Consider the following 24,766-nt stretch of genomic DNA (forward strand, 5'->3'; position numbering starts at 1 on the left):
TCCTGCTCACAATGTAACCAGTCAGTCCTCGTGCTCACAATGTAACCAGTCAGTCCTCCTGCTCACAATGTAACAGTCAGTCCTCCTGCTCACAATGTAACCAGTCAGTCCTCGCACTCACAATGTAACCAGTCAGTTCTCGCACTCACAATGTAACCAGTCAGTCCTCCCACTCCTGCTGTCAAGCCTTCCCCAATCACGGGATGTTTACTGCTCTAGAGGTGGTGGGACCTGAGAGAGTGAAGCCCATCAATGAGGTGGACTAAAGTTTCACGCAATGGCCAACTTTATTCAGAGCATCAGATGGTTTTTGCAATCACAAGGGCAAGCTTCAAGTGACAGGCTACGTGTGACAGAGACATGTGTCTCAGTAGAGGCATAGAAACCAAGAACAATCACCAGTTGTAACAAGTAATCTGAAGTAAACTCACTCCTAACCACTACACCTGAGAGGGACAGAAAAACAGATTCCAAGAACAATTCTGTTAAGAAACTGAGGTCACAAAACTCTTGGCTTCTTGGAGTTTTCTCCGAGCATTCAGAAATCCCCTCACACAACTCCATTCTTGGACCATGTTCCGACAATGGCAGAACGATACCCTTGAACCGTAAGCCAGAAGAGATCTCTTCTTAAGTAGCTTTGTCAGGTGTTTTTTCTCAGCAACAAGGCAAGTAACTCATGCGACCCACCTCCCAGGACATCTGACTGGGGTGGGGCCTGGACCATGGCGCCTTTCCCTAACAGTTACTGGATGCATAGAGGTCCACATCAAACCAGAGAGTTAGGTGGTCAGTCAGATCAGGATTTCAGAGAGCTGTTGAATCTTTCTACCAGCTTTTTATCTCAAGAGATTCTTCCTTCTAACTTACGTTTCTCAGGCTTCAGACTTCCTGGTTCATAATTCACTTGACAAACAGTCATTAAGTGCCTACCACATATCGGCTGCTAAGTTAATGGCAGTGAGTGAGACAAGTGTTTTCCTTTAACCTTGGACTCCACACAAAAGGGACCATGTGCCTAGAGGCCTTTCTTCATTTGGGCCATTGAATCTCCATCACTGTGTGAATCCCTTGGGACTGAGATCCGTGAGTCATTCATTTTTGGAGTGCGATACTGCCAGCTACAGGGCATGCTGGGTAAATGTTTGATGAACTGGCCAGTAAACTCAAAGGATACCAGAAACAGAAATGTTTTAGAAGACACCTTATTTCAGTCAGGAGATTCTCAATTAAAAAAATCGTTTCTAACATTTCAGTGTATTTTATTTCCTGTGCTTGAGGTCAAACTCAGCACTTCAAGATGCTGGGTAAGAGGTCACCATTGCATTCCACCCCAGCCCCTCTCTTTATCCAAATTTAGATAAGATTAAAAGTAGAAGATAATTGTCTCTTTGGCTTTATGAGATTGTTGACTGTAAGCATATTCACTAATTTTATATCCTGTGACAGAAACTTGGTGAACCAGGATTTATCCAGCCTTTCAGAAGGCTCCAATCTGTCACTGAGGGAAAGGCAGCGCAGGACAGTTCCATTCATGCCAGTGAGACTGTGTGGAGGACGCTGTTCAAATTGCAGCAGGCCAGGGAACATAAGGCAAGAAACTAGAATTGGTATCTGCCTCCTCCTTAAGGTTCCAGAGTCTTCAACAAAACAGCACTGGGTGGAGAAGGAGCATCCAAGTGCCCTAGGAGTGCATTTCCAATGCTAATTATAAGGCTGGATTTGAAATTGGGAAGACTTGAGAGATGGCTCAGTCAGTAAAGTGCTTGCCTTGTACGCAGAAAAGGCAGGATCCAGATCTCCAGCATCTGCATTAAAAAACAAAATGAAACAAAACAAAAAGCTGATCACAGCAGTGCACTTCAGTCATAGTCATCCCAGCACCAGAAATACAGAGACAGGAGATTGTGAGGACTTTTTGGCTACCCAGTATAGCAAATCAGTGAGCTTTCAGTTCAGTGAGAAACCTTGTCTCAAAAAAATAAGGTGGAGAAAGACCACAGAAGCTCTTGCCCTTGTCCTTTGGCCTACACACACACACACACACACACACACACACACACACACACACACACACACTTTATTTTATTTTAAATTGACTGATAGTGGTTATTATGCGTGACCTAGTGTTTTAAAGTTTGTGCTCACGGTGAGCTGGCTAAATGAGACTGAATAAAGTCACACAGGTCACACAAGTCACCATTTCCATTGTGCGAGCCTTCATTCACTCAGCACATTTCATCATTAATTATCGTTTCCGTGCTAGGCAGTAGATAGATGTCTTGAATTTATTTCCCCCTAGTGGTAATGTCCTGTCTTCCAACCAGCATCCAGCTCCAGGTACTACCTGGTAAAACTGAGTTCAAACCCCGAGCACACACTGTATCGGCCTCTCTCCCTGGTTCCCAGCCCAGTTTGCCTCATCTTAGTTCATTTTTTTGACTTTTAAAATATTTTTATTTAGTTATTATTTTTGAGAGAGGGTCTTAGGGGTTGGGGATTTAGCTCAGTGGTAGAACGCTCGCCTAGCAAGCACAAGGCCCTGGGTTCGGTCCTCAACTCTGGAAGAAAAAAAAGAGAGAGAAAGAGAGAGAGAGAGAGGGTCTTGCCATGTAGCTCAGGCTGGCCATAAACTTGCCATCCTTCTTCCTCAGCTTCTTAAGTTACCATGCCTGACGTGGCTTCATTCTTAGTCCAGGACATGTGACAGGCATGGGGTGGTAATACCTGTAAGTTTGTGTCCTCTGTTTTAGCAATGCTGCAATGGCCACATGCAGCTCACAGGGAAGTCCCCAATGGTCTCCATGAGCCAATGGTAGCCAGTGAAGAGGATACTGTGAGCTTGGTTCCGTCCCTTCCCTACTGCAGTTCCCAGGATAGACCACTGTTGCTCTCACCAGAACGTGTGTGTGTGTGAGGCTTAAAATGACCAACGTTCCTCTCACTCGGGGCCTCACTGCAGATACAACCTGAGAGTCAGAACGTAGGAGGGCATGCTATATCCCATGGTCTTCAGGGAGGGCACTTCCTGTTCCTCCATCCTTACCTAGAGAGATTTGCCCTCACTTGAAACTTCATGAAGTGTGTCAAGAGCCACAGATCTAGGGAGGAGGAGTGTCTTTAAGGCAGGAGAGCTGTGTAGCATTTTCTGGAAAGACTACTTGGATCTAGCACAGAGCCATGAGTTTATTAAGGCTGCACTGGCATTAAGAGTCAGGAGCATGGGTGATCCAACCACCTTACTGCAGAGAAAGAAGCCCAGCCCAGTGCACGTCTCCCTGGTAATTGTTACAGATTATGTAGCCCAAGAGTTCGCTACTAAGTTAGTGCTCCGACTAAGTTGCTGGCGCTTTGTGAGCCTCCTCCTCTCAGGAAAGAGTGTCTCAGTTGGAAGGAAACAACTACACAGCAGGCAGCCATAGTCTTTTCTGTCCTTTTGCGGGAAAAGCAAAACCTTTCCCACAGCTGCCTATCCAGACTGCGACAAGGGAGGTAAGAAAACCCAGTACTGGAATGCCACAACTAGCTCCCACCAGTTTTGGTTTCTCGACTTCCATATCTCACACACCACCACATCCCCCTTGGAGTCCTGTTGCTCTGAGCCTTACAGCATCCAGAGTCTTCATTTAACCGCAGATTATGTAGCAGTTGACCATTGTTTCCAGGCCCCACCCCTTGCTAGGATTCCTAAAAGACCTCACCACTCCTGAGGCTTCCAGAATGCTGGGATTACAGGAGGGCCACCTCCAGGGGCATTTCGAATCAGTGTGGTTGTATCTCAAGGGTAGCCCAGGCATCATTCTAACACTGTCCTGTAGTGGAATGCCCACCAGAGCCATGTCCCATACAGAAAGCAGCTTGCAGAGTCCATTCCTGGCTGGCTGGGTAGCTGGCTGGGTAACTGGCCGGATGGATGGATGGATGGATGGGTGGGTGAGTGGATGGATGGATGGATAGATGGATGGATGGATGGATGGATGGATGGATGGATGGATGGATGGATGGATGGAGCGAGCATGACTACTCCACCAGAACCAGCCTGAGTCTCCTTATCTATCTCCCCTCACTCCTCAAACCCCTAGGCTGTCACTTGGCTTTCCTAAAAGCCTCTTGCTTGCCCATGTAGCCCTCCAATCGTCTCTTTGTGTCCTTAGGCAGCAGCTCTCCCCAGCCCTCTCTCCTAGTCACCTCCCTGAGCTGAACCTTGAATTGATACAGTGGGTGTGACCCTCAGGAAATTGCTCATTATTTGCCATGAGTGCCTCTAAGTGCGTGCCTTCCCATTATCCCATATCTTTCCATATTCATGGTCCTTCCTTTTCTCATTCCTTCTTCCCTCTTCCCTTCCTCCTTCTTCCCTCTCTCCGGGGAACTGGTTGAACCAGAGTACAACCTGCTCATCTGCCTCTGGCAGAGCGACTGCGGGAGCTGAGACGTGCTGAGCTGCGAGCAGAGCAGCAGAGCCAAGGCTTGGAAGGCTAGGCTGGCGCGCTGCGCTGCGGGGCGCTGCTGAGGGCGAGCATCGGACCGGCCGCCTCCCCGAGGCCCATGCAGGGGCGATACAGCCCGCTGCTCACTCATGAGGCCTCCGCGGTGCGTGGGAAGGACCCAAGGCATCCCGCTGGGGCTGCTCGCGTTCTGGGTAGCTACCGCCCGCTGTCTGCAGAGTAAGTGCCTGACTGGGAGACCTCGAGGGTGGGAGCGACATGGCGGGTGGGAACAACACGGCTGGAAGGAGCGACCCCTATGGTTCTGTCGGGAGGCCACAGTGATGCGCGTTAGGGTCATTTCACCGTCTCTAGGCTGGCGGGGCGCTGCTGGAGAGCCCTAGGCCGAGCCAAGGCTCCCTTGGTGCCCTGGGCCGCTGTGGCTGCTGCTATCAAAGCAGGAAGCCATCCTGGAGATAACGCGCTCCCTGCCGGGCCCTGGCCTCCTGGACAGCAATTTTTATTTTCTTTCTGGAAATAACCATGCTGCAAACCCCAGGGTGCTCACCGCCACCCTCTGGTGGTAGACCCTCTGTGGGTTTCCTTGGTCCTGTAGACCTCCCTTAACTAGCAGCAGAGTTCTAGGTAGCCTGGGGCTCAGGAAGAGAGATCCTGGGCTTCCCTAGAGCATGAGAGCAGAGAAGGTGCCCCTGTGAGCCAGCACTAGAAACCCTGGAGTGGAGAGTAGGAATATGGCACAAATTTATCCTCATGCATTGACACGAGAAATTATAGTGAAATGTTATCGTTCCGTTCAAGGGGTTTCATTACTCTCATCTTACAGGACCAGAGACGATGTTGAGATGGGTGTTGAGAGGGCTGGTGGGGGAAACTGGCCTTCATTAAGCCCCTTGTCGTTCAAGGATTCTTGAGTTCTACAAGCTTCCTAACCATTTAGCTCTTATAAAATGAGAGCCCCTTTTTCTGTGTTCTACACGTGCTACAACTGAGGCATAGGAAGGCAACGCTGCCCAGACAAGGTGATCGATTGCCTACCTGGTGTGTGGGGAAGCCAGGGCTGGAACAGCCTCTCGTTCTTTTCCTGGAGAGCAGCCTTTGCAGGACTCCGTAAGACTGGGCTGAGATGGGGGCTGTGGCTTCTGCAGCTGGGGAGATGGACTTAGCCCCTTGTTAATCCATCAGCTAGGAATCTTGGCAATGACTTTCCCCATTGTTTTCCAAGCCCCAAGCACAATTTTCTACTCACCATTCTTGCTACATCTGCCTGTCCGTGATGTTCGGGGGTAATATCCAGACCCTGTCTTCTCCCTGCAGGAAGCAGGCCACAGCAGGTACAAAGGACACTGTGATTAATAGTTTCTCCTTTGGAGTGGGCTTTAGAGTAGGTGCTGCCTTCTGGGAACACTTGGAACTCAGATTTGGGAAACCAGGGGACTCTATGCGGAGGAAACTACACGTACCTGGTCCTAGCAGTTGGGTAGGAGCCGCCATGACAGTGTGACAGAGGGAAGACAGAATGTCCCAGATGTGTAAGCCCAAGAGCCAGTGAAAGTTTGTGTCACCTGGTGACTGTAAGCTTCAGGAAGGCCAGCACTGCCCATTCTGATCAGCCCCTAGTATTTAACCCTTTCGAACCCAAAGCAGCTCTTCTCAAATGATGAGTGGGTGTGAACCTGCCCGGGTGGGACCTGTGCTGGAAGCCAGCCCTAGCAATGTGGGGTGGGCCTCTCCTCTCCTCACCAGCTCCCTGAAGCCTCTGCCTCCTCAGCTTCTGACAAAAGCTTCAGTCCAGGGCTAGGGTACAGCTCAATGACAGCTCTTTTCTAGCATGAACAAGAAGGCCCTGTGATTGGCACCTAGCACTGTTAACAAGAAACAATAAATGTAAAAAAAAGGAAGAAAACGACAGCAAGGGACTTCCTTCCAAAAACACCTGCGTGACAGCATGCCCCCAAGTACAAAATCCCTGTGTTTGAAAGCCCTTGCTCTATCAATGGTGGTGTTGGGGACTAAATATATCTCCCCCAAATGCATTGGTTAAAACCTCTGATGTGGCGCTATTCTCCGCCGTGAGGAGACTAGCATCCTTATCAAAGAGAAATCAGAGCTCGTCCTCTGCTGGTGAGGACGCCGTGAGCAACTGAATAAGTCAGGAAGACGGTGCTCACTCAAGTGTAAACTTCTTGCCAGCGAGAGGGCTCACAGAGGGAGTCACTTTTTTTTTTAAATAGTTTTTATTTTATTTTATTTTTAAAGATTTATTTATTTATTTAATGTATACGAGTACACTGTAGCTGTCTTCAGACACACCAGAAGAGGGCATCAGATCCCATTACAGATGGTTGTGAGCCACCATGTGGTTGCTGGGAATTGAACTCAGGACCTCTGGAAGAGCAGTCGGAACTCTTAACCGCTGAGCCATTTCTCCAGCCCGGGAGTCACTTTTCATCCTCCCCTGGGACCCACACGGTGAGAGGTCAGAAAGGACTGACGCCTGCAAGCTTAACCTGGGACCTCCACAGAGCCCAGAGCACTCAGGCACCCTGCTTATTTTACACAAGTAAATAAGTAAATGTAAAACTATTTTTAAATTAAATTAAAATAAAGTATGACTGTAGATGTATTAGGGGGGAGGGTCTGTATTAAATACCCTGGATCTTGCACTTCCTGCCCTCCGAGACTGAGAGGGGAAAATAAATGCCGGGTGCCCCAGCCACCCATTCTGTAGACTCTTAGAGCCCACACCAGAGAACTTGTACTGAGCCGTCCCGAGGAGATGGTGTCGGAAGCACGACGTAAGCTGTAGATGGTGTTATAGAACCCGTTACCAGGTGGAGGCTGGAGACGTTTTCAGATTACTTGAAACACGGGTAGAAGGGAAGTTCGGGTGCAGTCCTGCAGAGAAATGGTGTTCTTGGACCACGGAGAGAGAATCCATGTGAAGCAGCAGAGATGCAGGCTGAGCTGCCTCTGTGCTCTAGTGTTCTGAGGAAGGAAGGCAGAAGCTGAAAGTGAGGCAGTTGCTGACTCAGCTGAGGGGATTTCTAAGCAAAGTGTCGGAGAAGGGGCTTTGCCACTCCTGGCTGCTCATAGCAAATCCAAGAGGAAGTAATGAATTGAGCTGGCTGTGGTGGTGCACTCAGGAGTTCAAGGCCAGCCTGGTCTCCATCATGAGCTCTAGACCAACTAAGACTACGTAGTGAGCAGATGTCTCAAAAAAAAAATATGAATAACTAAACAAACAAACAAACAAACAAACAAGCCAGATCTTAAAGATTTGGCTGTAACCTGCCTGTTGTGTAATATAGGAATAATAAAGGTAGATTAGGAAGAGAGCCGCAAGGGTGTGGTGAGCAGCCTTGATAAGTACGGGTGTGAACGTAGACACTAATCAGCAACCCCAACAGAAACATTGCTAATCTGAACTGAAGGGGCCTGGACAAAATGAAGGAAGGATGTGGGTGTCTTAGGTCCTGCTTGACTGATTCATGGCGCTGTGCAACTCTAGATAACGTTCTTCCAAACAGGAAAGTAACCAGGACTGATTAAGAGATTGCCAGGGCTTCCTTGGTACAAGGGAGAGAGAAGAGGACATAGTTTCAGCGTGAACTGCTCTGACAGTGGACACAGGCCACCTGGAAGATGGCCAGGGGCCACCTTAGTGTGTCAAAGACAAATCATCCAATGGAAGAATCTAGTCAGTGTGTCTTACTGAGCTTGGACCCCATCATCGCCCCTGGCCTCCCTTCAGTTTCTTTCCAATGAAATATAATATCTCTGTCCAGGAGGGTCAGATCACTGTATTTTGGGGTATGTCACTTCTGTAGTTCCCAGTGGGAGGGTGAGATCACTGTATTTGGGGGTATGTCACTTCTGTAGTTCCCAGTGGGAGGGTGAGATCACTGTATTTTGGGGTATGTCACTTCTGTAGTTCCCAGTGGGAGGGTGAGATCACTGTATTTTGGGGTATGTCACTTCTGTAGTTCCCAGTGGGAGGGTGAGATCACTGTATTTTGGGGTATGTCACTTCTGTAGTTCCCAGTGGGAGGGTCAGATCACTGTATTTTGGGGTATGTCACTTCTGTAGTTCCCAGTGGGAGGGTGAGATCACTGTATTTTGGGGTATGTCACTTCTGTAGTTCCCAGTGGGAGGGTGAGATCACTGTATTTTGGGGTATGTCACTTCTGTAGTTCCCAGTGGGAGGGTCAGATCACTGTAATTTGGGGTATGTCACTTCTGTAGTTCCCAGTGGGAGGGTCAGAACTTCTGTAGTTCCCAGTGCACAGCCAGAAAGACCCTTGCTTCAGGCTGTCTTATCCCCGGCTTCTCACCCACCTCTGCCTTAGAAGGCTTTTAACTAAGACTTCAAAGTTAACTTCAGAGTTGATTCCAGAATGGGTTCGGATTTTCAAAGTTACTGAGATAAAAATAAATGTGGTTTTTATGTAGAATGGCTATGGGTTTGGTAGACCAGAAATGGAAGGTGTAGATCGAATGTATGCCCATAAACTCAGAAAAGATGGAAGTCTACCTTCTCTCTATTATGTCGGGAAGCAAGATGGTGACAGCCCAAAGGCCAACATGAGAGGCCTCCTCATCAAGAACCACAGATGCCCTGGACCTGGGTTTTCCTCCTGGAAAGTAAAAGTTGAGGGAAAGTATAGTCATTCTACTAAGATGGGGATACATCCTGAGCCATACATTATCAGCTGACCTCAGTGTGATGAGAACACCTTACAGAGTGCTTACAGCAACCAAGCTGTCTCTGCTGTCACCAGAGGATATGCTGTCATGGGTCACGGTCATATGTGTGGTCCATCGTTCTGTGGTATGTGCCTGCGTTTACGTAGATAGCTAAAACGGATAGGAAGAGAGAGAAGTGTTAAGTTCAGAGCCTCAAAATGACTTTCTCTTTACTGATTCCCTAGCCTGCTAGATTTCAGTCAGCTCTCTGGACACAGGGGACACAGAGATGACAAAATGGATCAGACAGAGAGCAACAGGCACAGTGCAGGTCTTGTCCACATGTCCGGCCAGTTGGGAATGCATGCTGGCATTCTGCCTGCTGAGGAATGCCACAGGGGTAGCTCAAGCCTTGCTGACCCAGAGAAGCCCCTCTATGAAGAATCCCCAGATGGCAGAGAGACGTCTCCAAGGCTCAGTGCCAGTCCCAGTCTTGTAAGCCCTGAGTTCACAGGTGCTTCCCCTGCAACTTGCTTATGAAGGTGCAAAACCAACCAACCTGCTGGGGGAGTAGAGTGAAGTGCATGGTGGTAGGCAGTCATGGCTGCTCTTCCAGAGTTCGCTTGCCAGCACTCGCATGGTGGCTCATAATCACCTGTAACTCCACTTCTAGGCAATCTAATGGCCTCCTCTGACTTCCATGGGCACCAGGTTGCACATGCAGTGCATATACAGACATAAAGACAAAACACTCATACACACAGAATACAATAAAGCAAGTAATTTTTCAAAAGAAAGACAGGTGCCTATGCCCTACCCCCACACCAGTAAAGTCAGCATTGGCAAAGGCAGGGACCAGACTGTGGTTCTGCCTTTGAGTTTCTCCAGCTAAAGTGTGGCCATGCAGAGCGTGTCTCTCCTAGACAATGTCCGTCAGTCTGGTCAAAGGGGAAGAATTGACCAAGAAGTACCCAGGTGTCTCCTACTTTCATTTTTAAGGCCATCCATCATGGTGTCTTGGAGTCTCGATTGTTTGGTGGTTTGAGCCACACAGACTTATAAAGACTTTCCTACAGGGTTTAGGGTAGGGAATAAGTCTATTTTGCTTTGGTCTCACTTGTCTGGGAAGTTCTTGAACACTTACTGCCATTGGCCACCAGTTCTGAGGGACCTCCTGGGAAAATTTAATCCCAAGAGAGAGTGAGTCACTAGCACTGGGCACTGAGACTGGGGCTCAGTTTGGAGTGGGAAGGATTGTTTTAATGAGGAAGCCTTGAAGGCTAAGTAGGTGGGCAGAGAGAACATGAGTGACAGTAACCATGGGGAGCCTCCCGGCACTAGGCCAGTTGACGAGGAGATCATTCTTCACCTTCACTAGACTATGCTCCTGTGTGTCAGTCTACTGTTGCCTACAGGACCGCATGGTACTTCCCAGCTCAGTAAATCCATCATGCAGAAAAGTCATTTGCCAGTTACGCATCTCTCAGAATGCATGTTGTCGTTAAACAACAGTGGCCTTATGTTCCTTTCTTGATGCTGGTTTCTGGGGGAGCCAAGTCCAGAGAGCCTCAGACATGCCAAGCACCAGCCCAGTTCTCACTGAGTCTACACCCACTTCTTCTGCTGCTCAGCACCCTCCCAGTTAAGAAAATGGAGCTTGGGAAGGTCACGAATCTTGGCTGGAAGTTGTTGGGATAAACCCTAGTGTGAGAGATATGTCCCTGGACACAAAGCGCTGGTACCAGGACCTAACAGGAAGCTTTGCCCTCCTGGACAGACAGCCTAATGCAAAGAAGACCTCTGCCCTAGGCTCAAGCCAAGGCCTGGAAGCAGAACCCCATCACCCCTTTCTTTTCGGCTTCATCCACCCTTGGACAGTCTTTGTGATTAGATTTCAGAGCTATTCATGAGCTAGAACTTCTCTCCTCTATGTTAGATGAGTTAGACACAGAGTAGAGGCTTGAGATGAAGGTGCTGAGAGAAATTCTCCTTCAGGGTATAAGGTATATGAGGGGAGTTATTAAATGTCACATATAGAGTGCCAGGCATTTAAATCCAGAGAGGCTTCAGTTTCAAATTAGACAAAAGGAGCTATCAGAAGTACGGGTTTGGGGCCTGGGGCTGAGGCCGTCCCATACATAATGGTTGATAAGTAACCCCACAGTATGTGCTTGTGGCTGGGTTGCCTTTGATTCCCAGGTGGCAGAGGAAAAGGGTACAGTCTGCAAGGCTACAGCAGGCATTTCCTGTCAGCACCCCACACCTACGCCTGGAAAAAGGCTGCAGCAGGTGTGGCCTGATAGAAAGGGGTTAAAGTTCAATTCAGTTCAGCAGCCCCTGTGAACTAGCCTGGCAGACAGAACAGGTCACACTTAAGACAGTCCTTGAAGAGAGAAAATGGCCCTGAGACCAGGGAGTGGGTGAGTTGAGCTGCGTTAAGGAGATAAGGCCCACTGAGGACCTGCCCATAGTTTGGGGTGATTGGAGTTGAGGGAGAAGAGGAATCATGGGACACAGGTGGAAAAGAAAGTTGGAACTAGCATTGAGGCCTTCCAGGATCAAGGCGATTTGCACTTGGGAAACTACCTCAGGACTCCTGGAGACAAAATCCAGACAGGCAAGCCATTCGGCCTCCTGCCCACCGTCCACAGCTGAACCACCCACACAAGCCATTCTGAGTGGAATTCAAAGTTGAGCTGTGGGCAGGTGAACAGAACTCTGCTCCAGGCTTCCCCCGGCTTCTGCTGGTCATTGGCAATCTCCGGTGTTCCTTGGCTTGTGCACTGTGTCTCTGCCTCCACCATGTCGTCTCTCTGGATCCAATCTCTCTTTTTAAAGGTCAATTATATCCAGGCCAATTGAGCCCACTCAGAAGACACCATTTTGACTAGGTGGCCTCTGTAAATGTACAGTCTCTCTTACCTTAACCGGCAGATAGGGCGAGGGCGCAAGTCTCGGAAAGCTTTGTCAGTGTAGCCTGTGATTCCCGCCAGCCCTTGCCAGGTCTGTGGTCACTCACTGCACCACATCTTCAAACTACTTTCGATGGAGTCTAGGGACGTACTTTTTAATCCATCAGAGGATGAACTTGACACCCATGCACGTGAGTGTCGTTGGATGGAATCAGAGTAGCCCTGGATGAAAGGCAAAGGAGGCCCCAGTCCCTGGAATGAATTGTTCCTGGTGGTCCAGTTCTCTTCCCCACAAGGTGGTTTTCTTTGACTCATTGACTGACAGGCCATAAAGATCCCTAATTACAAATGTGGAGGCAGCAGCCCAGAGTGCTGAAGGGGTTTGTAGAGTCCCCCACTAGGGTGCATCAGCTGAAACAGCTGGATACTTCAGCAAAACGAAGGTACTTAAAGACCAAGCTAGGAGCACAGCACGGTGTAGGCTCCTACAGGATAGTGGGAGCTGTGAACCGTAGATGGGGGTAGGGTTTATATGCCCACCTAGACAAAGACAGGCTGGTGATGGAGTGTTGCTAGAGGGCCTGCCCCCCATATACAAAACCTTGGTTCAACCTCTAGCACCATCTATAGCGGCCATGGTGGTATATGACTGTAATCTCTGCAGTGCAGAGGTAGAGGCAGGACAATAAAGAGTTCAAGGTCATATAGTGATTTGAAGGACAGAAAGATAAGGAGTTCAAAGCTATACAGTGAGTTCAAGGACAACCTGGACCACATGACAGCCTGTCTCAAAAAAAAAAAGCAGGGGTAGGAGGAGACAGGAGGCCAAAGGAAAATCGGAACAAATGGGTTTTCTCAAAAAAAAAAAAGAAAGAAAGAAAGAAAGAAAGAAAGAAAGAAAGAAAGAAAGAAAGAAGAGAAGCAAACTATGGAACTGAAATGTCAGTCAAGAAATAACCTAGGAGCAGACTGATGTGCTTAGCTGTCTGAATAGCTTTGTTCCTTCTGTAAGGTTTCGTGTAAAAGTGTCTTTTATTCACTTGCTCTAATTGTCATCGTGGAGGCTTACTGCTAATGTAGGCCTAGTCCTGGAAACTTCTAGCCTCCCTTCAATCTAATTCTAGAGGCCTAGAATGTTTTCGGCCTCTGAGACTTGTTATTGAATAAGCTCACCCTTTCTAGTTCTTCCTGGTCTCTGACTGGCTGACTCAACTCAGCTGTTCTGGTTCAAGTTCCTCTCCAAGCTGACTGATTCAATCTGACTTCTCCTGAATTGTTCTGCTTGGCCTCAGACTAACTCTGGTAATTTGTTCCAGTTTTCTGGTTCCTTCTCGTTGTTTGGTTCATGCTGTCTTCACCTGTGGATAGCTTATTTTCTGTCTGCAACCTGTCTCTGTACAACTGTCCCAGTGAAATATAATGGGGCCAGGGGATACCTGGCAGGCCTATGCCAAGGGATGGCCCGGAATACTTATGCCATGCAATAGATCTGGTGTAAAGGGGATTTGTTGGAGGAAGGGAGAGGCATGAGGACCTGGAGAAGGGGGGGGGGGGTAGAAAATGTGGAGAGAGAGAGAGAGAGAGAGAGAGAGAGAGAGAGAGAGAGAGGTGGGGTGGTGGGCAGTCCTTTTATATGCAGCTCGCACCTGACCACAGTGGCCCGTGGTGACTTAAGCCATTGCTAGGTCCCTGGGAGGAGCCTAGTGGAATCTCCTGTAAGCCAACAAAACCTGCTTCCTTCCTTTCTTTCTCTCTGCACTGCTCTCTTAAGTAGCTTCCCTTTTCCCCTCTTCCCCTCTGTTCTCATGAGACTTGGGCATATCCTATTCTGTCAAATCTTTCTCTGATTCATCATTTTGCCTACCCCTCAGTTAGATGTCACTTTCTTTTTCTTTTTTTTTTTTTTTCTTTTTTTCGGAGCTGGGGACCAAACCCAGGGCCTTGCGGTTGCTAGGCAAGTGCTCTACCACTGAGCTAAATCCCCAACCCCTAGATGTCACTTTCAAACATGGGTGCTTCCTTCCACAAACTAACTTTACCTTCATTGTTTGGGATGAAAGGTGAGTACTAAGGGCTGACACACATCACAACTAGAAACAGGTTTTCTCAGTAAACAACACAATCTTAAGTTTTCACAGTGTGATCAAATATCCTGCAACAGCTTAGAACATGTTCCAGTGTTAGCTGACGGACAGAATGGGATCGTATCTAAGATGGCTGCAGTCACGTCAAGCTAGATGGTCTACTGGGGTCTTCTGCACTGAGTGTAATCCCCATCTTCCAAAGCTGGCATTTGCCCCCTTTGCCCCCTCCCTTTGCTCCAGCTGGCAGATTCCCTCACTCCCAGCCCTGTCCCTGTCCCTGTGAATAAGGCATGCCTGTCAGAAGAGGACCCATTGCTGAGTGTCCTTGTCAGTGTCAAGAGCAGAAGTTGGCCTTTTTTCTCTGTTTTAAAAACTGTGGGGATTTTGCTAGGCAGGGTGGTATATGCCCTTAGTCACAGTAGAGCAGGAGGATCTCTGTGAGTTCCAGGCCAGTTGGGGCAGCATAATGAAACCTTAACTCAAAGGTGTAGGGGGAAGGGGTAGCGTGGAGATTTTTGCTTGTGTATCTGCCACATAGCACAGTGTCTTCTTATTGGCATCCTCGTAGGCAGGACTTCCTACACCCCTGCCTACCACTTACACTTTACTTCTTGGAGCATGGAGCCCTGGGTTTGGCATTTGCAGTTTGCTTCAATTCCTCCTAACACACCAGGCCTGTGAAGGGACTATAGCCATTACCTCAACCACCATTACTGATGAGGAACAGAGGCTGTGGATTAGCCATAATTTGGCCAAAGTCGCAACAGTCACACAGAGTAGGCTGGTATTGGAACCTACCTCTGCTGACGCCTCTCCTTTAAAGGCCTTGGTTTCCTGATGGGATTCCCTGGGTTCATCTCCATGTATGGCTGCCATCTGCAAGAAAGCAAGGTCTAGGTTCTATGGGACTCACACTTCAGAGCGGGGGCGTGCTTGCATTCACATAGGGCCCACTGCTGATTTCAGTCAGAGCAAGAGAGGCAAATTGGGTCCTGAGGTTCAACCATGGGGCCCTGAACTCCGTCTTTTTTTCCAGCTTGGCCTAGTCCCGCATTCTTCACTGAATACCTGCAGGCCAGCTGCATAACCCATCGATGGGCGGCCACTCAGTAAGTCCTATCTGCATGCCAGTGTGCTGCAGGATTCTTGGGGTGCAACATACACCAAGCAGGGTAAACTACAATCTAAAGGGAGAGGGATGTTCAATAGTCACACAGTAAGGACATACAAGGCTGAGAGGTGTGGTGATGGAAAGGAGCCTTGAGAGAAGCTGGGTAGGCTTTCCGAGCAAGCTTCCTTCCCTGTTGACTCTCAACGGTGACGCTGAGTATAACTTCTGTACACACCCTGACGACGACTAATATTATCTGCGTCCTTTATCTTTGCCAGTCTGATAACAGCCAGAGTCGTTGAACTTCTCACCTTTAGTTTCCTTGAACTGTGGTCTGGATCTGGTGCCCACAGATGCTATTCATAGGCAGCGAAGGTTTGCTGTTTTAGAGTGATTTCTCCTTTTCTTTTTCTTTAAAGATTTATTTATTATATTTATGAGTACACTGTAGCTGTCTTCAGACACACCAGAAGAGGGCATCAGATTCCATTACAGATGGCTGTGAGCCACCATGTGTTTGCTGGCTGGGAATTGAACTCAGGACTTCTGGAAGAGCAGTCAGTGCTCTTAACCTCTGAGCCATCTCTCCAACCCTAGAGTGTTTTTTCTTACTGGGACACAAATTTTGAGGTTTGTTGAAGGGGGCAGTCTGGTAGCCTACACGGAAGCCTATCTATGTCCAGAGTGTTTGGGTGACTTCCCAAGGTCATGAACCAGCAACTTGGTGGGGGCTCCTGAAGGGGGAGCTGAACTTTAGTTTCTTAGCAACCAGATCCCAATGAGCACTCACAAGAAGACTGTGTGAGCATGTCAGCCATTAACATGATTCTGGCAGCTACAATGGCTGGTCAGTATTTGGTTGTCTTCATCCAAAGATGTCTTCTAAATTCCAGCCTTGCCTGGGTGGCAGAAACTGGCCAGGACGTGAGTATTTTAGCTGCTGCTTAAACCCACGGCATCTTCGGTCTCTTCAAACTGTCCGAAGTTTGGCAAGCAGGACCAGCATGCAGCCATTTGCCCAACTTCAGAGCCTACAAGCTCCAACAGGCACAGTGCCAGGCTCTGTGCTGGGCTCTAGGATGCTCAAAATGAGAATTCCCAAGGCTACTGATAGGCTGGTGGTCTCAGCACGCTCGTCTGCCCGTGACCTCAACAAACAGAGATCTGCACAGAGTGCACACGTGTTACCAGCTCTCTAATCTTATAGCCATCACTGCTCTTATCTGAGGTCAGAGGCACGGGAAATGCAGATAAAGAGATGATGGGTAAGACAGTCACAAACCAGGCCGAGCTGCAAGGAAACCCCACTTTCCCCAGTGACTGGCAGTGTGGGTGGGTGGTTGATTCCCCTTTGAAAAGTTGAAAATCAGGTTTCTCAGCCTTTTGGCTAAGACCTAGTGGAAAAGGAAAGGAAAAGCAGGCTATAGCAGCCTAGGTCAATAAATCCCCATGCAGAAGAATCAAGAGTTCGAGGCCAGCCTGCACAATATAAAACTGTCCCTCAAAAAATAAAACAAAATCAACAATTTTAAATGATTTAATGTAAAAGCTTGGCAGGGTTGTACAAAGCTGTACTCCTAACATTCAGAGGGAAAGGGAACACTGCAAGTTCAAAGCTGGGGGTATAAAGCACATTCCAGGCCAGCCAGGGCCACATAGCAGAACCCATCTCACACAGCATAGCTAGATTGATTGATTGATTGGCAATAGAAGGATAGATAGATTGATAGAGGATGTGTAGATAAATAATAAATAGACTGAGAAATGATAGGTGCTGATAGTAGAGGGATGATTGATAGATTATCGATAGATAACAGAGGATAGAAGGATGACAGCTAGACAGATCGATCGATGATAAACTGATAAATAGACGATAGATAATAGATGGATGCTGGGTTACAGATAGATGGATGACAGTAGGGAGAAGACTGTTGATTACAGGGAGAGGATATATAAGTGAGGACAGGAGATAAACATAATAAATCATAATAATCGGCGATAGATGATAGTTACATACATATGTGCTTAGATACTAGATAGGTAATTATAGGTAGATAGGTGATAGATACATACATATATACATAGACAGACAGATAGACGGACAGCTTGCAAACTGCACCGAGCATAGGAAGCCTAGGTTCTAGACTGGTAAGAGAGCTCAGTAGGTAGAAGCACTTTGTGCAAACCTGAATTTGATGCTTGGAACCAACTCCCAGGAGACTTCTCTGACCTACATACACATACACAACACATTCTCTGTCTCTGTTTCTCTGTTTCTCTCTCTCTCTCTCTCTCTCTCTCTCTCTCTCTCTCTCTCTCTCACACACACACACACACACACACACACATTCACATGCACACCAATAAGTAAAACATGTGAACCCTTAATACCAGTCCTGTCCTCCCACACACTGGCTGTTAGATGAGCCCAATCTTCCCAACCACCAAGCAGCAGATTTCCTGAGAGGAAAATCTGGCACTTCTCACAGCCACTCACACATTCATTGACTCAACAGACATCAATGGGTCAGCTGCCAGGTACCCCGAATTGTGCTGAGCACAGGCGTCCAGCCCTGCAAGGCTGACCTGGAATTTGACCTCAGTTTTCTTATTTATTCCAGGAGCCTAAACTCTGTCCTGTGTTCTTTGTTGAAGGATAACTAACTGTATCACACTGGCCTGAGAGAGAATGGTCAGCAGTCACGAGTGGTCCTTGGCTAGCCGAAGCACTCCAACCCTGAACAACTTCTGTGGTTCGAATCACTATTCTAGGTTGGGGTGACGGGCAGCTTTCCTAAAGGAGCCTTGAGACCTAGCAAAGGCAGCTTTCAGCAGAGTACAGTGTCCTTTGAGGGAAAGTCCTGGCAAAGGCTGCAAGCTGAGCTCTCTGAATCCCCATCCGAAAGGGAGGTTGGCCAGGAAGAGCCTTCATACTTGGAGAGGCTGAAATCTACTCGAGCATAGCACCAGACCAGGCTCCTGTCCCAAAGGTGGCCAGGTGGCCACCACAAGTGGTGAAACATGGGATTCAAGAAGCCCAAGAGCTCTAGGTGGCTTCCTTCGTTCTGCATTCAGAGAGCTCAGAGGGCTCCTCACCAGCCTGGCTCGGTGCCACAATCATCCAGGTTTTTCATTCCTTGGCTTTGAAACATGAGGGTCCTTATTAAAATGTAATCGGTTCAAGGAAGCGCTGAAAGATCAACTTAAGGGACATTTAACAGACCCGGAGGAGCTCCCAAATGTAAGCTAAGGTGTAGGACATTTTACGTGATAACGGAGTTCGAGAGAGTCAATTCAAAGAAATGACTCAACATGTCTACAGGAGCACTAAGAAGAACACCTCATCCCTCTTGGATTTCAGACAGGGCTCCCTGCGTAGCGCTGACCGGCCCAGGACTTGGGCTGTGGCTCAGGCTGGCCTGCAATTTCCCGTGCTTTTGCCTTACTTTGCTAAACTCTGGGATTATAGACCACTATGCTCATCTTGAGAGATAGCTTTCTTTTTGCAACAGGCCTGGGGCTGGGGGGGCATGAACACCACACTGCGTGTATGCGGTCAGACTCTTTTATCTTGTTTGAGTTGGGTCTTTTTGAGAAATAGCTTTAATTTTTTTTTTAACGGAATAGTACCAGCCAATAAATTTAGGAGGGAGGTAGAGTTTAATATATCACGGTTTACGGCTGTAGCCAATTATGACGTAGCTAACAGAGGTGAGGTCCAGCTGTGAATGCCAAAACCTCCAAATGCACCAATGTACTGCCCAACAGTGGCCATGTGGTCTCTCGAGGAAAGGGTGATGTGCCGGTCATAACCCGGTGCTCTGTCCACCTTAACTCCCCCAGCCACCCGACAGACTTCTAACATTTGTCTTCTGGGTTGGCGAGAAATGAAAACTTCATGTTTACGGCGGTTTTACCTTGGTTCCAAACAAATCTAGAGTAAAATGTTTTAAAATGTTGTCACGAAAGACTCACACCATTTCTTTTTTTTTTTTTTTTCTTTTTGGTTCTTTTTTTCGGAGCTGGGGACCGAACCCAGGGCCTTGCACTTCCTAGGCAAGCGCTCTAACCACTGAGCGCTAAATCCCCAACCCCAGACTCACACCATTTCTAAGGGGGAGAAGCTTTGCTGGATTAGAGAGAATAACAAGGCATCAGGGCCAAATGCAAAGTGGATTCCCTGTGGTAGCACGAATCTGGGAACAGATAAGGAACTCTGACGATACACTGGACACTAGGAAGTAGGATTGTGCATGGGGCCAGAGAGATGGCTCAGTGCGTAGAGGCACTTGTCACCAATACCGACAATCCCATTGATCATTGGGACTTTCATGGTGGAAGGAGAGAATTGATTCGCGCACATTGTCCTCTGACCTTGGTGTTATTCCAAGGCTAAATCTCAGGGGTGGATGACAGTGTGCGTGTGTCTGAGAACTTCTGCTCCTAGGCGGAGTCTCAGGGTGCCTGTAATGTACTTTTTTATGGTTCAGTCCCCGAGACTGCTTGGCCCTTCAGATGCCAATGGAAAGCCCAGGTTGGGGCTGAAGAGATTGCTCATCTGTTAAGAGCACTTGCTGCTTTTGCAGAGGTCGGAGATCTGGTTGTCAGGAAGCAGCTCACATCTGTAACTCCGGTTTCTGACACCCTTTTGTGGCCTCTGCTGTACCGTGTGTACATGGTGCATAGACATGTATTCAGACGGTGTACACACACAAAGCAAAGACCAAAAAATCTGTTCCTAAAAAGTCCCAGATTGTCCTCTTGCTTTCAGCTGCCTGGCCCACTCTTTGTGCAAAACTAATCTGCTAGGACCGCTCACAGAACACACAAAACACTTCCCTTACACTTACCCATTCCCGAGGAGCTTACACTGCAGGTGGGCACCTGCAGAGAAAGACAGAGGAAAGGGGTATGGGAGGGCTGCAGAACTTTTTATCCTTTCTGGGTGAGCTGCCCTTCGAGCATCTGTGCGTTCAGCTCTCCAGAACACTGTCCTTTAGCAAACAATTCTCCATGTGGGCATGGATGACTGTGCCCAGACCACTGCGGGGCAGCTTACCTATCAGCCTCCTCCCCTCCCTGGAGGCTGGAAGAGGCACTCAAAGCTCTAGCATTCCAACCACTCCTTGCTGTTGCTGGTGACCAGCCCCATTCCTGAAACTATCTAGGAGTCGCTGGCCACTAGTTGTGTCGTGTGTATACAAAGAGGCTCCCAGTCACTCCCATCATTCTGGAGTCCAAAGTTTTAGGAGCTGAGTGACAGGACATGGTGGCAGAAATCAGATATATTCATTCTTGCCTGATAATATTAGAGGGAGAGAGTATATGTACTCGTGGTTCTTGACAGAATCACTCTAGAAAGTCATTATTATCATTTTTTTTACCGTGTGTATTTATTTTGTATGGAGAAGGTGCACACGCTCGATGGACCACTTGAAGGAATCACTTCTCTCCTACCATGTGGTTCTCGGGGACTGGGCTCAGACCATCAGGCTTGGTGGCAGTTCCTTAACCCACTGAGCCATCTCAGTGGCCCACATACCCATTCTTTTAAGCATGAAATCCCTTGTATTGTTCTAGTTACCCGGTCACCCTAGGGGATGGGTACAAGGATACTCTTGTATGCAGAGGACAACAGAAAGGATCTGGAAACATTACTTGTTGAGTTACCTACAACTGACAGTGTGGATCTGGGGCAGTTGGGCACCAGAAGATGAGAGCTAAACAGAAAAGAAAGGTGGGAACCAAGGGTCTTAGGGTTTCTGCTGCTGTGATAAAACACCATGGCCATAAGCAGCTTAGGAAGGAAAGGCCTTATTTCGCTCACTGGTCCACATCACGGTCTATCTTTGAAGAAAGGCACGGCAGGTACTCCAGGCAGGAACCTGGAGGCAGGAACTGAGTCAGAGGGGAGCCCTGCTTATCAGCAAGCCCATGGCTTGCTCAGCCTGCTTTCTTCTACACTCCAGAACCCTTCCAGAGGTGACACCGCCCACAGTGGGCTGGGCCCTCCCATGTCAATCATCAGTCAAGAAAATGCACTACAGGTTTGCCCACATTCTGATACAAGAGGAGGTGGGGAGGGGGTTCCTCAATTAAGGTTCACTCTTCCCCAATGACTGAAGCTTGTGTCAAGTTGATGTCAAACGAGGCAGCACGCCAGGCTTGCATCCTGCCCCTGTTCACTCCCCTCCCATCTCTAGCCTTCCTGTATATGGGAGGCAGCTGTCACACTCTGTCCCCTCCACTGCCAGCCACTGGCCTCCTAGTTGAGCCATGATATAAATGTTTGAGTGTTGAATTCAGTCGCCCATGTATAAACCTCAGTCCTGCAGAGTGACCCTGGGCAGACTTTTAAGACATGATGAGCTTGAGGCTTAACCACTGATTAACTGGCAATGGGTATGGGAGACTCCAATAGCATGGGGCCTGGTGCATGGTGTGCACTGTGCAATGTAGTACCTATTTAGTACTTGTGAAACATACCTGTTCAGCTAAGGCACCGCTATTCCCCTAACTCCCTCAGCAGAAACCTCTGCTTCATCCAAACCCACAGCCACACCTAGTTGGTCATTGTGCTCAGGCCGAGGTACTTCCTAATGCATGTCCTAAATCACCTGCCTTTTTCAATTCCGTCTCTCTCTTTTAGTAACTACCTGGCAGCCTCTCATTTCCACTCTTACCCGTCAGGCCCCAGGCTGGTCTCCATAATATCATGGTTGGCTTTAAGGTACTCTACAGTTCCCACAGTGCCTAAGTTCCTGACACTGTCAGTCTGGATTCCCACCCAGTTCTTTAGTTTTTTCATCCTAAGCCCTGCCCAGTTTCCTTGCCTTCTGGTCAAGGCCACCCTCAAACACACCCTGCCCACCCACAGGACAGACACCAGCGCTCTTTTTACCTCTGTCAAAAAAAAATGTCTACCTCGTGTTTTCCTTCACAGGGACTACTTCCTCTTGCTTGTCCACTGGTTCTGAGCTCAAATGTGATTTCCTCAGAGAAGTCTTCCCAAACCATTGTGCATCCCCCCACTGCTTGGTTTCCCTTGTTTATTATAATGCCCTGGCCACCACCTAACACCAGACCATTCTGTTTAGTGGTCGCTGGTGTTCCGCACCTCGCTGAATACAGAACAGAGCTGGGAGCTCTGTGTTCACTGGCCTGTGATCACTACAGGTGCTGGGTACAGGCTCACGGAGGAACTGGTGTGTGCCCTACAGGTCAGGGTGTGTCACTGTACATTCCACGGTCGGCCATCAATGCCACTGTCCAAGAGGACATCCTGCTGTCAGTGGACTACATCTGCCACGGCGTGCCCACTATTGAGTGGGAGTACACACCTAACTGGGGTGTGCAGAAGATCGTGGAGTGGAAACCAGGGACCCCAGCCAATGTCTCCCAAAGCCACAGAGACAGAGTCTGCACCTTCGACAATGGCTCCATCCAGCTTTTCAGTGTGGGTGTGAGAGATTCTGGCTACTATGTTATCACCGTCACAGAGCACCCGGGGAGCAGCCAGTCCGGCACCATCTTGCTACATGTGTCTGGTAAGAGAGCCCCAGGGCTCCCTGAGCCTCAGGCACAGGTGGGTGACATTGTGGTACTGAGAGACCTTGCCTTCCCTCCTGTCCCGCCCCAGAGATCCGCTATGAGGACCTCCACTTCGTCGCTGTCTTCTTTGCTCTGCTTGCTGCTGTGGCTGTGGTGCTAATCAGCCTCATGTGGGTTTGCAATCAGTGTGCGTATAAATTCCAGAGGAAGAGGAGGTACAAACTCAGAGGTAATGCTCGGGGCCGGGTAGCAGTCCCTTCACGCTTTTGAGGCCAGAGGTGGCCCTTGTTACCTCATTCACACTAAGAAGCCACTGTGTGGCAGATTTTCAACCTCTTGTTGAGTGTGTGTGTGTGCATGCGTGCGTGCATTTATGTGTAAGCTAGAGGTCAATACTAAGTGTCTTCCTCAAGTACACACCATCCCTGATTCTCTTTAAGATTTATTTATTTATTTATTTAATATATGACTATACCATATCTGCCCTCAGACATACACCAGAAGAGGTCATCAGATCCCATTACAGATGGTTGTGAGCCACCATGTAGTTGCTGGGAATTGAACTCAGGACCTCTAGAAGAACAGTCAATGCTCTTAACCACTGAGCCACCTCTCCAGCCCCACGCCCCTGCTTTTTGAAGCAGAATATTTCTCTGACCTGTAGATCACTGATTGGATAGAGTGGCTGGCCAGTAATCCCTGGAATCTGCCCGTTTCCATCCACACCCTGAGCACTGGGATTACAGATGTGTGCCCCAGAATTCCTATGTGGGTTTTGGGGCTCTGAATTCAGGTCTTTATGATCATGCCCTTGACTTGTCTCTCGCTTCACAGAAAGCACCACTGAGGAGATCGAGATGAAGGATGTTGAGTGTTAGCCAAGACTGTGCCAATTACATTGCTACCTCAAGAGAAAAACAGTATTTCCAGTCGAAGAGAAAAACAGTATTTCCAGTCGAAGGAACAAACCGAGCCAGTCCTTGCTGCAGCTTCTACACCCCTTTCCTGACGAGAGAGCTGGAAGATGAGAAAGCTGGCTGTGCATCTGGAGGTGACAGCCTATGTAAGCCAGTTCTAGGACTTGCCTGTAGTTCAAAGAAATATCTGAGGCTTCAACCAGGAACTCTCTTTGGTTGCAGCTTCAGGACCACGCTGACCCTTAACACAGGCAGGCACCAGCTCCCACTTACAATATGGACTGCGGCTCCACATTGCCCTGCTGAGGGAGTTCCTGTCTCCAGGCCAGCATGTCTGCAGAGGGGCTAATGTGCAGCTAGCACTGGAGCATGCTCTTGTCTGATGTGCAAACTCCTCCCCGCATCTCACATCCCATAAACATGAGCAAGCCTGGAGTTCCGAGACAGTCTGATGATGCGAGTGAACTGTACCTCGTGGGGAGCAGCTGAGTGCACGAAGGAACCAGCTTTGGGCACAGAGAGCAGAAGGCATTGATCTCATCCTCCCTCAGAACTTGGGTTGCTATGAGAAAAACATGGCTTCAGTTGACCAGGGGTAGCTGAATGGGCAGTACAACAGTAAAATCCATAAGCTTCCAGCTTCGTCCTGTTCGATCACTGGAGACTTTAAATCTCCAGTCAGATCCTGGGCAGAGGAGCATGTGGTATTCACCTACCTCATACGGCATCAGGGACTAAGAAAAACATGTGAATCCTTGGAAGATCTGGAAAGTTAGTTGAGAAAGTGCATTATTGTATAGCAAAGGTTAAAATGCCCTGGGACGGGGCTAGAGAGAAGGCTCAACACCTAAGAGCCCTTGCTGTTCTTGCAGAGGACCCTGATTCCTGCAATTCCGTGCACCCACATGGTAGTTCACAACCTTCTGTAACTCCAGTTCCAGGGAATGAGTCTCTCTTCTGGTCCTCAAGGGCACTGCATGCACACAGTGCACACATAAATGTGAAGGCAAAACATTCATACACGTGAAATAAAATTTAAAAAAGTAAATCTAAGCCGGT

The 24,766-nt window shown here is 48.5% G+C and overlaps 1 protein-coding gene and 1 long non-coding RNA gene across 3 annotated transcripts; one reads left to right on the forward strand and one right to left on the reverse strand.

Annotated features, from left to right (window-relative positions):
• Positions 1-268: 268 nt before the first annotated feature.
• LOC148003958 (uncharacterized) lies at positions 269-5,571 on the reverse strand. The gene is made up of 2 exons (XR_015627530.1): positions 5,484-5,571; positions 269-1,808 (listed from the first exon to the last, which is right to left on the reverse strand). It is a non-coding gene; the product is annotated as an uncharacterized LOC148003958 (long non-coding RNA).
• Vstm5 (V-set and transmembrane domain containing 5) lies at positions 4,407-24,760 on the forward strand. Of its 2 annotated transcripts, NM_001144870.1 has the most exon segments (4): positions 4,407-4,667; positions 22,460-22,786; positions 22,879-23,019; positions 23,625-24,755. In NM_001144870.1, coding segments are annotated over 4 exon segments (600 nt in total). In that variant the 5' UTR covers positions 4,407-4,579; the 3' UTR covers positions 23,669-24,755.
• Positions 24,761-24,766: the final 6 nt, after the last annotated feature.

Source organism: Rattus norvegicus, chromosome 8 (assembly GCF_021556685.1).
Source record: "Rattus norvegicus strain SHRSP/BbbUtx chromosome 8, alternate assembly SHRSP_T2T, whole genome shotgun sequence".
In the NCBI taxonomy this organism is placed as follows: domain Eukaryota; kingdom Metazoa; phylum Chordata; class Mammalia; order Rodentia; family Muridae; genus Rattus; species Rattus norvegicus.

What these genes read in the sequence shown, in the direction of transcription:
- Vstm5 (XM_087563274.1), top strand. Translation starts at nt 4,580, where the DNA reads ATGAGGCCTCCGCGGTGCGTGGGAAGGACCCAAGGCATCCCGCTGGGG. An exon ending in TACCGCCCGCTGTCTGCAGA is followed by an intron (nt 4,668 to 22,459) that starts GTAAGTGCCTGA and finishes TGTGCCCTACAG; the next exon opens with GTCAGGGTGTGTCACTGTAC. An exon ending in TCCCTGAGCCTCAGGCACAG is followed by an intron (nt 22,825 to 23,624) that starts GTGGGTGACATT and finishes CTCGCTTCACAG; the next exon opens with AAAGCACCACTGAGGAGATC.